The 14737-nt window shown below is 34.3% G+C and overlaps 1 protein-coding gene across 5 annotated transcripts in view; it reads left to right on the forward strand.

Moving 5' to 3' along the window:
- Positions 1 to 326: 326 nt before the first annotated feature.
- LOC149569689 (type I inositol polyphosphate 5-phosphatase 2-like) overlaps positions 327 to 14737 on the forward strand; it is an 82305-nt gene continuing 67894 nt past the window's right edge. Inside the window, exons 1-7 of one of the 5 annotated variants that reach the window (XM_089822413.1) lie at positions 327 to 739; positions 2001 to 2206; positions 2313 to 2466; positions 2616 to 2690; positions 3091 to 3178; positions 3270 to 3374; positions 3855 to 4689. In XM_089822413.1, the coding sequence (XP_089678539.1) occupies positions 2183 to 2206; positions 2313 to 2466; positions 2616 to 2690; positions 3091 to 3178; positions 3270 to 3374; positions 3855 to 4689 (1281 nt within the window). In that variant the 5' untranslated portion in view covers positions 327 to 739; positions 2001 to 2182. Of the gene's footprint in view, positions 740 to 842; positions 1045 to 2000; positions 2207 to 2312; positions 2467 to 2615; positions 2691 to 3090; positions 3179 to 3269; positions 3375 to 3854; positions 4690 to 14737 lie in introns of those variants that run through there. The other 4 variants (XM_089822415.1, XM_089822417.1, XM_089822414.1 and 1 more) reach the window with 4 other exon arrangements.

Here is a 14737-nt window from a genome sequence, read left to right on the forward strand (position 1 = left end):
TTAAACATAAATTTTGGGGTCTGCGAATTCCCTATTAAATATTGGCTGAACCAAACATATAACCTACTTTTCAAGAAAACATATAATCCAATAATAGCCCACTACACTAAGAAACAAAAATATCCAACAAATCCAAAATCCCAAAGTGCATAAAAGTTGAATATTTTCCCTTTTACATATAAATACCAACCACTACATCTTATTATTATTATAAATCTTAAGTTACACATTTAACTATCTTTTAATAGTATATAAAATCATAAATACTAATCTTGAACCTTACGGATGTTAAACACTTTATAGTCTATTCCAGTCTTAAAATATCCCACTTTCAATGAACAGTACACAGAAAACTTTCTGAACAAATCATGAAATAACCAATGATGGGATGGAGCAAGTGGGTATGAACTCGTGACGGCGTTTCCGTCCCTGGCTGATCTCCCTTTCCCGTCAGAATGGACATGAGATTTAATGAGTCAATCGCAGCCTTCAGGCGACACGTAGCACAGTTAGAACGAATTTTCTACGGTACTGTAGAAAATTCACCTTACGCGCGGTCTTACATGATTCGAGGTTACCGAGTTCCTGTTTTAGTTCACGGTTTGGTCTCACAGCAGGTCTATTTGTCATATCTGTCCACATTTAAGTTGTCGACTTCTCTCAAAATTTCACGGCACGTCCACCTGGTTGCCATTTGGTCGGGATTCCTCCATTAGAGCTTTCTATTGAACTTTTCAAGGTACAAAAAGAATCATACCCGTTTCAAATATTTGGTCAATTTTATATAGTTAAATTGCTACACTTGCATAGTTAAATGCCCCTCTCTGGCTATGTGATGATTTAGTCGGTTGAGTTTCGAAAGAGGCTTCCATTTTCAAGGACTAAGCGTGCTGTGAATCCTGCGAGTCTAGATTGAATAAAAATTGTAAAATTTGCAGAAGTGGCGAACATACGAGACTTTGATTTGTGTGAATGTTTTCTATTTGCATCCGTGTCGTGAGATTGTAGCCTTTAGCAAGCTGATGAAATTATCCAGTCTTAATGGTCAGTACCCCATGCACACAACAGTTATAGGAAAGAGCTACAGGATTTGAATAATTGAATTACTGTTTTATTGATTTGAAGTTAGCTGGTATTTTAAAAATCAAATTTAAGATTCAAGAGAAATTCCGCCGAGCCAACGGAATTGCTTTCTATTGATTGTCAGGTAAATTAGGAAAATAGCCTAGGTAAGTTTTTAGATTCTAATCTAGGCAGCACAAAACTTGGATGTTCTTGTTTGTGGTGACAAGAGTACCTTTCACCTTACTTACTGTGTCATAATCACTTCTTTGTTGGGCTGTGGTCCTGCTGTTGAAGGATTTAAATTTATGACTTCTGAACTAGAGTTGATTCTCAGTGTACCCTTTGTTTCCTAATCCACACTTACTCCACATACACCAGTTTCTTCTGGATGGATAAAAACATATATCAACGGTCAACTTATCGGAGAAGAATTGGATTTTGTTTAATTCTGGTTACCAAATGTGAATTGCCTAGCAAAGTAACTGTAGCAATTGGTGTAAAATTAGCTGTGGTCTCGCAGTAAATGGACACGAAATATCTGGCCGGGCATTATATTGGTGGAATTTTAACATGTGGTCCACATTGATTTCAAGCATATTCCTGCTTTCCAGGTTGCGGTTCTTGAAGTCTTTAATTTCCCTGGAGTTAGTGAGAGTAAAACATGTTCACTATTGAGCTATTTTTTGAATCTGTTAAAATTTTTTATTTTCAAACAATCTATTCAGTATCTTCTATAATTTTCTAATTCTTCATGGTTACCCCTTACGTAATATTGTTTATTCGTAAGAAATAAAGGGGCTCACGAGCAGAAAATGCTGTCATCAATGGATAACTTATCTGAAAAGAAATGAATTCCTGCATTCTGATAGTATAAGAAAAAATGGATTCTTGGATTTTGACATGCTAAAAAGAAATGGACTCTTGCATTTTGGCAGAGTATAACAGCATCGGCCTTCTTTGAATTTACAATCTTGCAAGGTAATTTTAAAAACTGGGGTCTCCCTTTGACCTGTACTTGACGTCAGAGAAAACAATTTTAATTTTGCGCAAGTGGCAAATTATGCTAGCAGTGGAGACTGATCAGGTTAAGGAGAGCGACTAAGGAGTATTTATCAACATGAAAGGACGAAAAAAAAGAGAGGTAATTCTTGTTGCATGCAATCAGGTTGCACAAATGAAAGCTTTCTCAATGCAGTGATTAAGAGCTCATTCTGCACCATTTGGATCTCTTAATTTGACAAATGCAGACGGGCAGTTGGCTTGAAATCTATTTTCTCAAATGTACATGTCTGCAGCTCTTTTGGCCAGCTATTGTAATGAAGAAATGGCTCAATATCAAGCCAAGGGAGTATGAGTTTAGTGCTGATGAAAAAGATACTGAAAGTGAGTTTGATGATGAAGGTATGCTCTTGTGTTTGTAGCATTTGTTATTTATCAACTATGAAGGAAAACTTCAATACAAATATATAAAGAAAATGGAATGCTTCACTTTGTTGAATCATAATGACTGTAGAAATCCTAATGCAATCTACTCTGTATAATGTTTACAGAAACAAGTCCTGTTGAGAGGGAAACAGTTAGTAATAATGGAGGAAACCACACTGTTTCACGTTTTCAAGCTACTGGTAAGACACTAAGAACCTTTTCAATGTTCATTTGATGTATGGTAGGAGAGATGAATTTTGTGTGATGCCTTTTAGATAAGATTCTTAAAGTTCGGATTCTTAATGAACTTAAAATCAGCCTTAAGGATGGACAACGTACATGTCCAAACTTTCTGCTTTCATTTTGGTACACATTGAAGGACTGCTATATTTTACAGTTTCTTTCATTCAAGGGTTTTACACATTTTGTTGAATGTATCTGCCACTGTATTTCTTCTTTGTTGTAGGAAAGCCTTCTTTGCTTTGCTTAGAGAGTAAGTCTCTTTGGTGTGTCTGTATCATAATCAACATATCAATGACATAATGATTTGGTTGATGGCAAGCTTCTCACATTTTTTATATGGCTTCACTTTCATTGTAGGAACTCCATCTGAACGTTTTTTGTGGAGACTAAAAAGAGGAAAATCAGTGACAATGCGGTCCCAGTACATAGATACAAAGGAAATAAAGTTAGTCAATTTCAAATTGGTCTTCCATCCAAACTCTAAAGTCAGATCTTATTGATTTGAATTTCTAACCTGTTTTCATGACATTTGGCAGGATATTAGTAGGTACCTGGAATGTTGGAGGAAGGCTTCCGCCAGATGATTTGGATATTGAGGAATGGCTAGATGCAAAAGATCCAGCAGATGTGTATGTGCTCGGGTAATTTTCTGATTGTAGTTACTTTTCTGGGGTCATGTACATGACCGCCCTGTTTTATTTGTAGAATATTGGATATCTTCTACATGCAGCTATTATTCCTGCAATTATGTTATGATCACGTGAATGAAAAAAACCAGCTTAAGATAGAACATTGAGGTACAACTGAAAACATATTGAGGTTGCATAATCTACCCATTTTAACTTGTGAACTAAATTATCCTGAAAAATTCTGTTATGAATTCTATTGAAGTGAAAGCCTGAATAAGTAAAATGCATAATGCAACTGTTCTTGTATGATTTGTATGCTTATTAAATTTGCATGGAGAATAAAATTAATTGTAACTTTTTTTGTCCAACTTTCTTGGCTCTTTATTTAGTACCACAGAGTTGAAATACATGAGGCAATGCTTTTAGCTGAATTATTCCAATACTGAAACCAAGGTCTCCAGCTCTCATAGACAAAGATGTCAATTATTGCAGCTTCCAAGAGGTGGTTCCTTTGAATGCTGGCAACATTTTTGGTGCAGAGGATAATATCCCTGTCTTCAAATGGGAAGATCGACTTCGCAGCACATTGAACAAAACCCAACCTACTAAATCCAATTGTAAATGCTATAGTGCTCCTTCTTCCCCATCAAGGGTTAATGCATCTGACCTCATTGTAGATGAAATATTATCTGAAAATGATGTAACTAATGAAGATGTTAGCATATCACCCCATCAAGGAGATATCCCTGTTGATATAGATAATGATCCTATATATCCTAGTAATCTATACAATGTTCCCAAGAAACTCTCCAGCAATCTAGGGAGAAAACAAGCAACCTGGCCCGAGGAATTATTAAACTCAGAACAGCACCATTCAGAATCCAATGTTTATTTGAGAAGGGTCTGCAGTGAGTCTGAACGGATCAGATCAGATCGCACAGAGCATCAATTGAATTCAGAGACACAAGCTTTACCATCTCGAGCTAAATTGAGGAGGATTTATAGCATGTCTGAAAAGATTAGTTTGAGCTGGCCAGAACAGCCACTAGACTTGGAAACAGAAGATTCACTGCCCAATATTAGCTCCTTAAAAAAGATTGATCTCAATAAAGAGCTAAGGAATCGCCTGGAGACATTTTCTGTGGCAGATGCTAGTGCAAAATCTAAAAATCTAAAAGGTGCCAGGGCAGGCTATGTGCGAATAGTTAGCAAGCAGATGGTTGGAATATTTGTATCTGTCTGGGTTCGTCGATCACTCAGGAGGCATATCAACAACTTAAAAGTGTCTCCTGTTGGAGTTGGTGTGATGGGCTACATTGGTAACAAGGTGAGTCTCGATAACCTGATGGATCCGATACAATGAACTTCATATGTAATTTGATCATGCTTTAAAAGTCATTTTTCTAAATGATCTTTGAGTGCTAGAGATCAGTGTTAAGTAGATATTTTTGTTAACGTCATATTGTCTAAAACATGTTTATGTATATAATGGAGGTTTTGATGTTGATAAATATAATACCATCATAAATGTTTTAGATTTTTCTAATGTATTTTAGTTGGCTTGGATGAATGTTAAGACATATTAGTTTCTTGATACTCATTTATTTATTTTATAACAGCATATAAATTACCAATTTTTTTACTTCATATTTGATCCAAGTCTTTTGTCAAATAATACAAGCTAAATTAAAGATCTACAAATTCCACAGTTCATAACAATATTAAAAGGCTTTTAGGAAAACTGTGTACAAGTATTTTTAGGTAGAAAAGTCTGTATTCATTTCCCAGAGCCTTCTACTAATACAAACTGAAATTGAATTTTATAGGTAAGTTATTAACATAATTTCTGAATCATCTTTCTGGTTTATTATAATTCAATGGAACAGAAAGATGATTTAGTAATAAGGCTAGTAAATTCCCTATTAAAATTTTAAACAATATTGTGCTACAAAGAAGATAATGCATAGCTAAACTCTCAAAAGTGCTTTGTCAACTTAGATAAGTCCTGACCATGTAATTGTATTTTTATGGTGGTGATTGATTTGTATTGATACCGAGTTGTGTGCACCTGACCTCCAAGCGACACATCCAGTGTGTATTCATTCTACTAGAATGTGTGCACCTGACATCCAACTCAATACATCCAGTTTTTATCCATTCTCGACTTGCATTTGATCACCAAATGAATGGTTATAGTATGTGCCTGTAGTTTTCATATTGCTGACCTCCAAATTAATGCATCCAACTTTAAGCTTCTCTGACTAGGAGTGAGGCTAGAAGTCAAAATTCCGGAGCAGTGGATTTTCCAATGATGACTGTTCCTTCCTCTGACAGATGTTCAGAGGTGCATGCCTTGTGATTGTCACAACATAGATGAGTGAAGTTTGCTGGAATAATCATTACTTATGGAAATTGGTCATGAGGGTTAAAATATACGAATGTTTAAGTCCCTCAAAAGATACATCTTACTATGATAATGTTGTTTCTTAACTAAATACCATCTCTAGCAATTAATATCAAACATTACTGGAAAATTTCAGAATCTCCATGAAACCGACTCTAAATAAAAGGTAGCTTTTCTAGAAGACACGCCTTTAATGGCTCTCTATCTCTAATCTGAAAAATGAAAACCATGTTGGGCCAATAGGACAGAGTAGTTTTTAAAAATGTGAAACCAGCACAAGATTTTGCTTGGCTAGATTTGCAATTACAAAGGCTTCGATATTTTCTGTCCAAGCTGTAGCTAGGAAATACCAGGCCTGAAAGTTTGATATATCTCTACTCCAAAATAGCTAGAATTTTGATTGCATTACTTTCCAGAAAGTTATCCAACTATATTTTCTCATGAAGCAGTACTTGTTTGAAACATAGGAGCAAAAAATGATAAAATCCATGGTTAACCACAGACAGGCATTTAAGCCATGCCAGTTTGAACTTGCTGGCCAGATTTTTTCCTTTCCCTGTTAATTGAAAAGATGCCAAACATTATATTCTACAAGACATCTAAGTATTTTAATTTGGTGAAGTCTCTGAAGACAAAATTACTAAAGATAAGTCGACAATAACAAATAAAATATTATAATATATTGAATAATTAACTTGTCTTGATCGCTGAAGTAAATTGCATACCACTGATTCACTAATATAAGAAGCATCTCTGTTGACAAAAGTGATCTCTATGCAACACCAATTATGGAGTAAGATGATCAGTATCAAAGTTCATGAGGATCATCTGCATAATCATGGTCCCATCTATGAGATCCCAAGTGACTTGATCATGGAGATTAAAAACGACCAGACAAGTATATACCAATAGGCAAATAGAATCACCATAACATAGGAGATGCAAATTAAAAGAGTTAAGCTAAATCTTGTGTATCTGCTGTCTTGGAAAGGCTAAAATGTAATTAACATTAACGGTTTAGATAGTCAAGCTGTGATTAATGTTCAACAAATAACAGGGACTTTTATATTGAACAAAGATCAATGTACCTTAATTATATAAAGCCTATTAATTGATGACTAGTAATGGGCAGTGATTATAATTATTGAATGGAGTTGGTGATTTCGGAAAGGCAGATGACAGCAATTTAAACAAAGGGATAGAATCAGAGGTAAGATGTCAATGGTTATTAATCATGTCTAAATACCCTGACTTATTGCTGCAATAGAATTGGTATCAAAGACCATCATATTGGCCATCTATTATTATCACAGGAAGTTGACTGTAATGTCCCCTCTTCCAGTGTTGAATATTACTTCAATATTTGATGAATAAACCTGCACGTTTTAGTAGATCCCATACAAAATATGCATATATATTCATAAATGAAAGAAACATATACCTAAGTTCCGTGCTAATTCCTACTTAATCCTTAGGGAGAGTTCACAATCAGGTTCCTAGCTCTCTAAGGTGGACCTCCAGGGGCTCTAGTTGCCTCATGGTAAAACTAGAATGGTCCTTAGCTATTCTACCATTTTATTACGATTAATCTCTCATAAGGCCTTATGGATAATCCTCATTTGGTATATCCATTCTTATGCATCTTTATGTCCACACTACATAAAAATTTGTAGCCAGCAGATGAAGGTAAGCGAACACCAGTGGACAGTAAAATTGATGACAACTGGCTTAGATAGCTAAATTGACCCTCATTCTCTTCCCATGTGAGGTGATTTTCTGTTTATGCCAAGCTTAGTCTCTCCAAACTTCAAAGGGAGGACAATATGTTCCTCAACACTGTGGCCAAACTATGAAAAGCAAGTTGACCCAATGTTTTTCTTCAATATACTTCTATATTGAGATTTTTAAATCGTGCTCAGCATTTCATTATCATTTACATGATACAACCATACTCTCAGCTACCAACACGCATATTAATAGTATTGATCTGTGATTGAATAACCAAACATTAATAAATCTTTTGTCCAGGAAATTGTCTTCAGATGAGATACTGCAATGTCAAACAGTGCTCAGATATCATGACTTCCTTCTTGCCTGATGGTTTTTAAAGTGGACTGGATGCCCCTTATATATCATACCAATCTCAAAGTTTGTGTCTCTTGTATGTCCCTGAGATATGTAATTTTTCAAATCATATCCCTTAAGATATAATCAGTTTATTGAAATTCCTATAACTTTTATTAGCAATGTTAATGAATTGTCTTTATTGTCAACCTGTAGCAACTCTTTTATCCTTAATCGGTGTTATCTATGATGACCAATGCCCAATCTCAAATGATCTTACATAGCAATGATATATTATCTTGTGGGATCCTTGAAGATTCATAACAGCGGTTTATTATTATATGATGAACCATCATCCCTGGAATCGATATTTCTATGTTCATCTCCTATATTGATATCAAGCTGTGATATTTAATATCACCGTTGACAAATCTATGGCCATTTGTTTGAGTCCCTGTGTTGTCATTTTATGGCTGCCACTTATACCATCATGGCCACCAGCTATAGTAATCACTGTATTAACTTGAGATCATTTGGTATGAATCCTATTTTTATTATTGGCATTATGTTTTTTATTTATATAATTTGACTATTCGTTTAGTAATTTTTGCTTTTTAGAGACTTAAATGTCTTGTAGTTCCATTATGCTTTTTATTTATTATTTATATTTTAATTTAATAATATTACTTATTTATTAAACTCTCTTTAGGAAAGGGGACATGACATTGCTGATGACCAGCCTTGTCGTCAATGACATCACACTAATATTATAATCAAAGGCAACTTTTAAGTGAAGAGGAAACTAATTGATGCTAATAAGATCAATCAGTTTTGTCTCAAGTGGTACCTTAAGTATTAAGGTAAGCAATTATGAATAGTCATTATTAGACGAGGCAACTTTTAAGTGAAGAGAAAACTAATTGATGTTAATAAGATCAATCAGTTTTGTCTCAAGTGGTACCTTTAGTATTAAGGTAAGCAATTATGAATAGTCATTATTAGATATGTCTTTTGCGGACATGATACATCACTCCAATTGTTAGGATATAAGAAGTCGTGTAATCCTATTTAAGAAAACATGGAAGAATGAATAAGGAAATGGAATCATGGATTGAGATGATCCAAAGGATCAGAAAATAATCATTTATTACTGATGAGAAAATCAGAGAATATTAAAATATATATGATACTTTTCACAGGAAGATATATATATATATATTGTTGGCAAGCATCTATGAGTTAAATACTGATGACAGAATATTATATCTGAACTTTATCAAGGGTGATGGGCTCATATATATATATATAATCTGTTAATAATAATGAAATTAGAATTATACGTTAGTTATGATACACACACAGCCTATTCCTTAGTCACTCACTTATACTGTTAAGAGGATAGGTTGGTTTTGTCAGGGAAAGATGGAGTAATACCTGACAATGTATAGGATGAAACTCTCAAGATGCAAATCCTTGAGGGAGAAGTTCCAAGATAGTTATGCATATGTGCTCCACAAAAACTTGAGGGAGTCTACTTGTGAGTTGGTTTCCAAGTGTTCTAAGGGCAAGTAAATCCCCATCCTTCTTAAAGTTATCGTTTAAGAGAGAAGGAATGAGGGCTTAAGTATTTTATGAGGTAATGTTTGTTTCTTAATTTCATCTGATTTAAATGCACAGTGATGTATGTTAATCGTTGGAAATTGGCAGCCTCCTAGTAGCTAGTAGGAAACATTGGGAATTTCTATTTCCAAGCATAATCCAGACCCAAGTTTGGAATTTTAAGATGAATCAAGTATAGTCCTAGTGGGGGGGACATTACACTTAAAGCCCCAGGAATTAAAATTTACAGAATTTTAGAATAAAGCTGAATAGATGAGTCTGATCGATAAATTAACACTGACATCTGGCATTGTTTGTTTTCTATCTGTTCACATTCTTTTTACTAATTTTCAAAAGTTAAAACAACTTGACCAACCCTAATTCTAAATGTGTATTTTTAAAGGAATTTGGAGTTTGGTTGAAATCAGTAAAATTGTGATGTAGGCTGTAGACACCGAGTTTTTGATTTGGGCTTTGTAGCAGGGGCTACGAGTCTTCACATTGCCCTATATTGCAACAGGGTCTATACCAGAACATTGCCCCTTGACTTTGCCAAGTGCTGCTTCACCAAAATCCTTAGTCTTTTTTATAAAAGTAAAGAAAAATAAATTTTGTTTTGAGCTGCCCAATAAAAGTCAGTATTTTTTGTACACCAACATTTTAGTGTAATACTAATGGGTACAACACACTTTGTTGAGAGTTTGATGCTTACAAAGAATTGAGAGTAATTGGCAACACTGAATCTTTATTTATCTTATGTTTGAACTCCGTTTCTCTTTCTATGCGCTATATTTGTTGTGAAATAATAAAAGCAGTTTTTCCATTTTTATGAATATTTGACTATTTTGAAATTTTCCTCATGAGTTTTCCCGTTCAAAACCCAAATAATTGGATTCCATATGCACTTACAGTTAATGCTTCTATGGTGTAAATATGGCACCCTCTGCATGTTCAAGTGTGCTATTTTGAAAACTCACAGAACAGCAGTCCTAGATCTGTAAAAATAACAACTCCCAGATAAGTCTGTATTGCAGCTTTGACACCTCTTGTTATGTTAATAATATATTGAAAAGGGACAATTTTACCAGAGATCAACAATCATCAATATTCAATGAGAACACACAAAGTTACAATAACTGAATAACATTTACAATCTTAACCTACAGAAAACTTTTATTCAAAACAATGATTTATTCAATCCAAGATGTCAACATACCTATAGTGAGGACAAGCTCTAACTTTTAGATGATGGTGTGAGGCCAAAAATATTGAATATACAAAATATGAAAGCAATGCTGCTTTGAGGGACCATCTTCCAGAAATGCAGAACTGTAAAAAAATGAAGGAAAGTTACCTCTGATTCATGGCTATGCATCTCCAGCCCTTGAATTGTTGAAAGAAGAGACAATATTCCTATAATATTGTTGGCAATATGCAAACTTAATCTTCAGAAACCTTTTAAATGGAGTAACCTTTTGAGGAAATGGCATGTCAAATAAATACCAAAGTTATCCCAAGTTTCCTGAACGTTGATGGCAAGGGGATGGGCTTGTAGCACACTGTTTTTTCTGCCAATTTTTGGGATGGTTAACCGTTATATAAATACAGGGAAAATTTAAAATATATAAGAAAATTTCAAATGTTTATATGGAAACATGGATAAAATGTGCATATATACATTATAGAACCTTGACATGTAATATTTCTATGGATGGCAGTCACACTATGGTTCATTTTACAGCTGACCTGCTTATTTTACTATTATATGCAGGCTAATAGAATTCATTGTCAGTGCTCATAAAGAAAATCTGTTTTTTTCTTAATTTAGGTGATTTTTTCTTACAATGGCTGCCTGGCTAAGATTTCTGGCCATCCCAAGGATGGCAGAGGATGTCCTAGATGTCCCCTAATGGTCTTGGGGATGGCCGGATGTCCGCGGCATAAATAGCATCGTCGTTAAGTTTCCAGGATGGTTTCGGCAAAAGTATGCAAATCAAGGATGCTAGGGGACATCCCCATGTCTTTGGATGTCCATAGGACAGGGACAAGGTTTTTAGACTTGAGGACACACCTGCGGGCAACGTAGATTAAAACCAATTACTTAGAATTAGCAGTATCCTCAATCCCAACCTAAAACATATTTAAGATAAGGCATCAAATTGAATAAATGATAGACTTAAAACATTTTATTAGATTTTTGAACTTAATTGTTTTCCTATTTTAGTATCTTTGGCATATATACCAGTATGTTTTGTATATTCATATGCATATGCTAGATTGTAAAATATTTTCCATATCTGCACTAGATTATCAAAACTGTATATATGTATGTGCATATAATGGATTGTCTGGCCAAAAGTGACATTTGGATGGATATAATGGCTTGTTTGATGACCTATGAATTTATTCTAAAATTTGAGATTCTTTTACTGTATGTTGCTTTTACCCCTACCTTTTATGCTATTCATTGGAGTCTTGAAGGACCAAATGGACTATTGATAAAGGTCTAATAAAATCTTTCCCGCATAGTGATTTAATGGAGTCATGAATGACCAAGAGAACTATTAGTGTTAGATAGCTTCTGGGGAACTAACAAGCAGATGAGTGTGCAATAAAATGTTGATAAAATAATTTTAGTGGTTTTCTAGGTTTAGGGGAGGTAGGATATTTTCTGTATGAGATGGCCTATTAAGTTAATTTATAATTAAAATTGACAGCTTAACATCAATACTTGAATATTTCAAATACAATTAAATAAAAAAGTACTAAAAAATAACATAAACAAAGTAAGAGAAGGTTAAATTCTTATGCTAACATTTCATTTTATAATCCAACTACTAGACAAAAAATCATAAGCATACTATAAAACCAATGTCTATTGAGAAGGGATGGAAAACTCCATTAAATTGGCAATTTCATGAACATTTTTTGCAGACTTTTGGTTTGTAGGTAATGGGAAACAAGCATCAAGAGGGATTGTTGGAAGCTATGAATGACTTAAGGAATTGAGCACGATATAAGAATGGAGGCCAATTTTATTTGCAAACCCAAAGATAACAACTGGCTTTTTGTGGAAAAATTACTAATGAATTTTTGAAGAAAATCTTCAAGGTGGATGATCCAATGTTCTTTTACAAGGTTAAAATGTTGTTTTGGAGAAGAATACACGAATTTAGAGTTGAAGTACTAGGTTGGTGACTTGAATTGGGAGAGGAAGAAAATACTAGAAGAATTTTTTTGTTATGTCGAGGATGAATGATGCTACAAATCGAATGTTTTCATTGTAGTGGCCATTTCAAGTCAAGGTTTCAAGACATGTAGTGGGACATGGTTGTATGTTGCAGAATGTGCACCACCATTACAATCCTTCTTTGGAGTTTTGTAGAGTTCAAAGAACTGAGAAAGGAAGGTACAGGAATTTATCAAGGCACTCAGGAATGGGAAGGAGCATGTTGTTTAGGGGCATTGGATGAGGAAATTTGGAGCAAGAAGTGGAATTTATTGGAAGAAGAGTATTGGGACCAATATTAGGGGAAGGAGAAGGGGAAAAAAAACAAAATTGCAGGTTTTTTTAAAAAGTTTTTTGTCTAAACATCTATATATGTTTTGAGTAGCTTTTATTTTTTTGGAAGCAAAATTTGAACCAAAGGTGGGAGATGAAGAAAGATAGATATTTTCTTGTAAAAAGAAATATAATGTGTAAATTGCTGCTATTATACAAATGCCTTTTATCGATAAAAAATATATAGAACCAATGTCAATGCTTCAATTTGACAATTAACCTAGTTTTGGGTCTGTTGGCTTAAAGTCTTGTAAGTCATCGTGACCACAACATACAAAATTGTGACTTTAGGCAACTTATTGCAAGATTTTTCTCTCCTCTTAGAAATAGGGGAGGCTCCCTTCCTACCGAAGGTCACTTCTATGGAACTTAACTAGAAATCTCAAAAAAGGTGGTTCTCCTAATGAATTCTTCTTTTTCTAGGAATGATTTGCAAGTAAATGAAACTCTCAACTTAACGAAAAGGTCCTATTTCTATGATAATACTGGTGGCTTGGGGGTTGACATAAGAACAACTCCAATGACAATAATCTACTTTTATATTTTGTGGAATAAGTACAAGAACCCAAAGCCTCTTGCAATTTTTCCAAATAAGGATTCAACAATTTGAACAAACAGTAAGGCACAAAGTCTCTTACTGGATGCTCACTAAATTCTGTGAAACTACTTAACACTGAAGCACAAAGTCTATTAGCCCTAAGCATTTGATGTCACTATCAATTATAACAATTTGTTATCTTGTAACACAAGCCTTCAAAAGTTCAAATTGACTTTGAGTACACTAGGTAGTTCAAAGTCTGCACAATTGAATTCTTAGAACCAACGAAAGAAAATGTGGTCACATAACGACTTGAATTAGCACAAAGTCACAAAACAACTTTCCTCATTTATTGAAAGCAATTGATTTACATCTAAGCTTAAAGTCTTAGAGTGCATATACAAACTAGCATAACTTTCTTGCATTGCCAAAAGTTGATTATTCCAAATGAGATTCCTCCTTTATATAGGAAAAAAGTGGATAAAGAAGGGGAAAACCCTTAACCACCTTGACTTACTCTCTATTTAACTAACTAACTAACTAACTAGCTAGCTTTGACTTATTCAATGCTACAAGACTTAAAGCACTTCTAATATGATTACATGAAACAACTTTGCACATGATACTATCACATGCAATGACATGTAATCTATCAAATACAAATTACAAATACACGATGAAAATATTCTAAGTGCTTGACAAGATACGACTTCTATAACATCGTCTTTTATTGGTCTACATGCTACTACAGGATGCCCGATGGTTGATATGTTCTGGTTTATTAAAAACATCTTGATATGGAATAGGAACTTGCATCCTCGGTTGTCTTGTATCATATTGGTTGTTCCTTGGAAAGTACCTTTGTTTCTTTCATCTTCGTCTTGAAAGCATTCTTTGCTTGTAATCATTCCGTCTTTCATCCTTTTCTTTGCATGTTGCCATTCTTTAGTTACCAGGAAAAGCCATCACATGGTCGTTCAAGCTCAAACTTTGCAGATCTAGAAGAGTATACGTATAGGATATAAGTGGAAGGCCTTTGAGCAACAAAGGGTGAAGGATTTTATGAAAAACTAGCACTTCAAATGAGGGAAAGACTAAAAAATGAGATTTTCTAAAAGCACTGCATATGAATGGACAACAAGCTTTGAGAAAGGAAATAAGGTGCATATGCATGTATATGCAAATGGGAAGGTTATTTATTTATAAGT

The sequence above is a fragment of the Cupressus sempervirens genome, chromosome 3 (assembly GCF_028749045.1).
Source record: "Cupressus sempervirens isolate cs-2001-9-10 chromosome 3, ASM2874904v1, whole genome shotgun sequence".
NCBI lineage: Eukaryota > Viridiplantae > Streptophyta > Pinopsida > Cupressales > Cupressaceae > Cupressus > Cupressus sempervirens.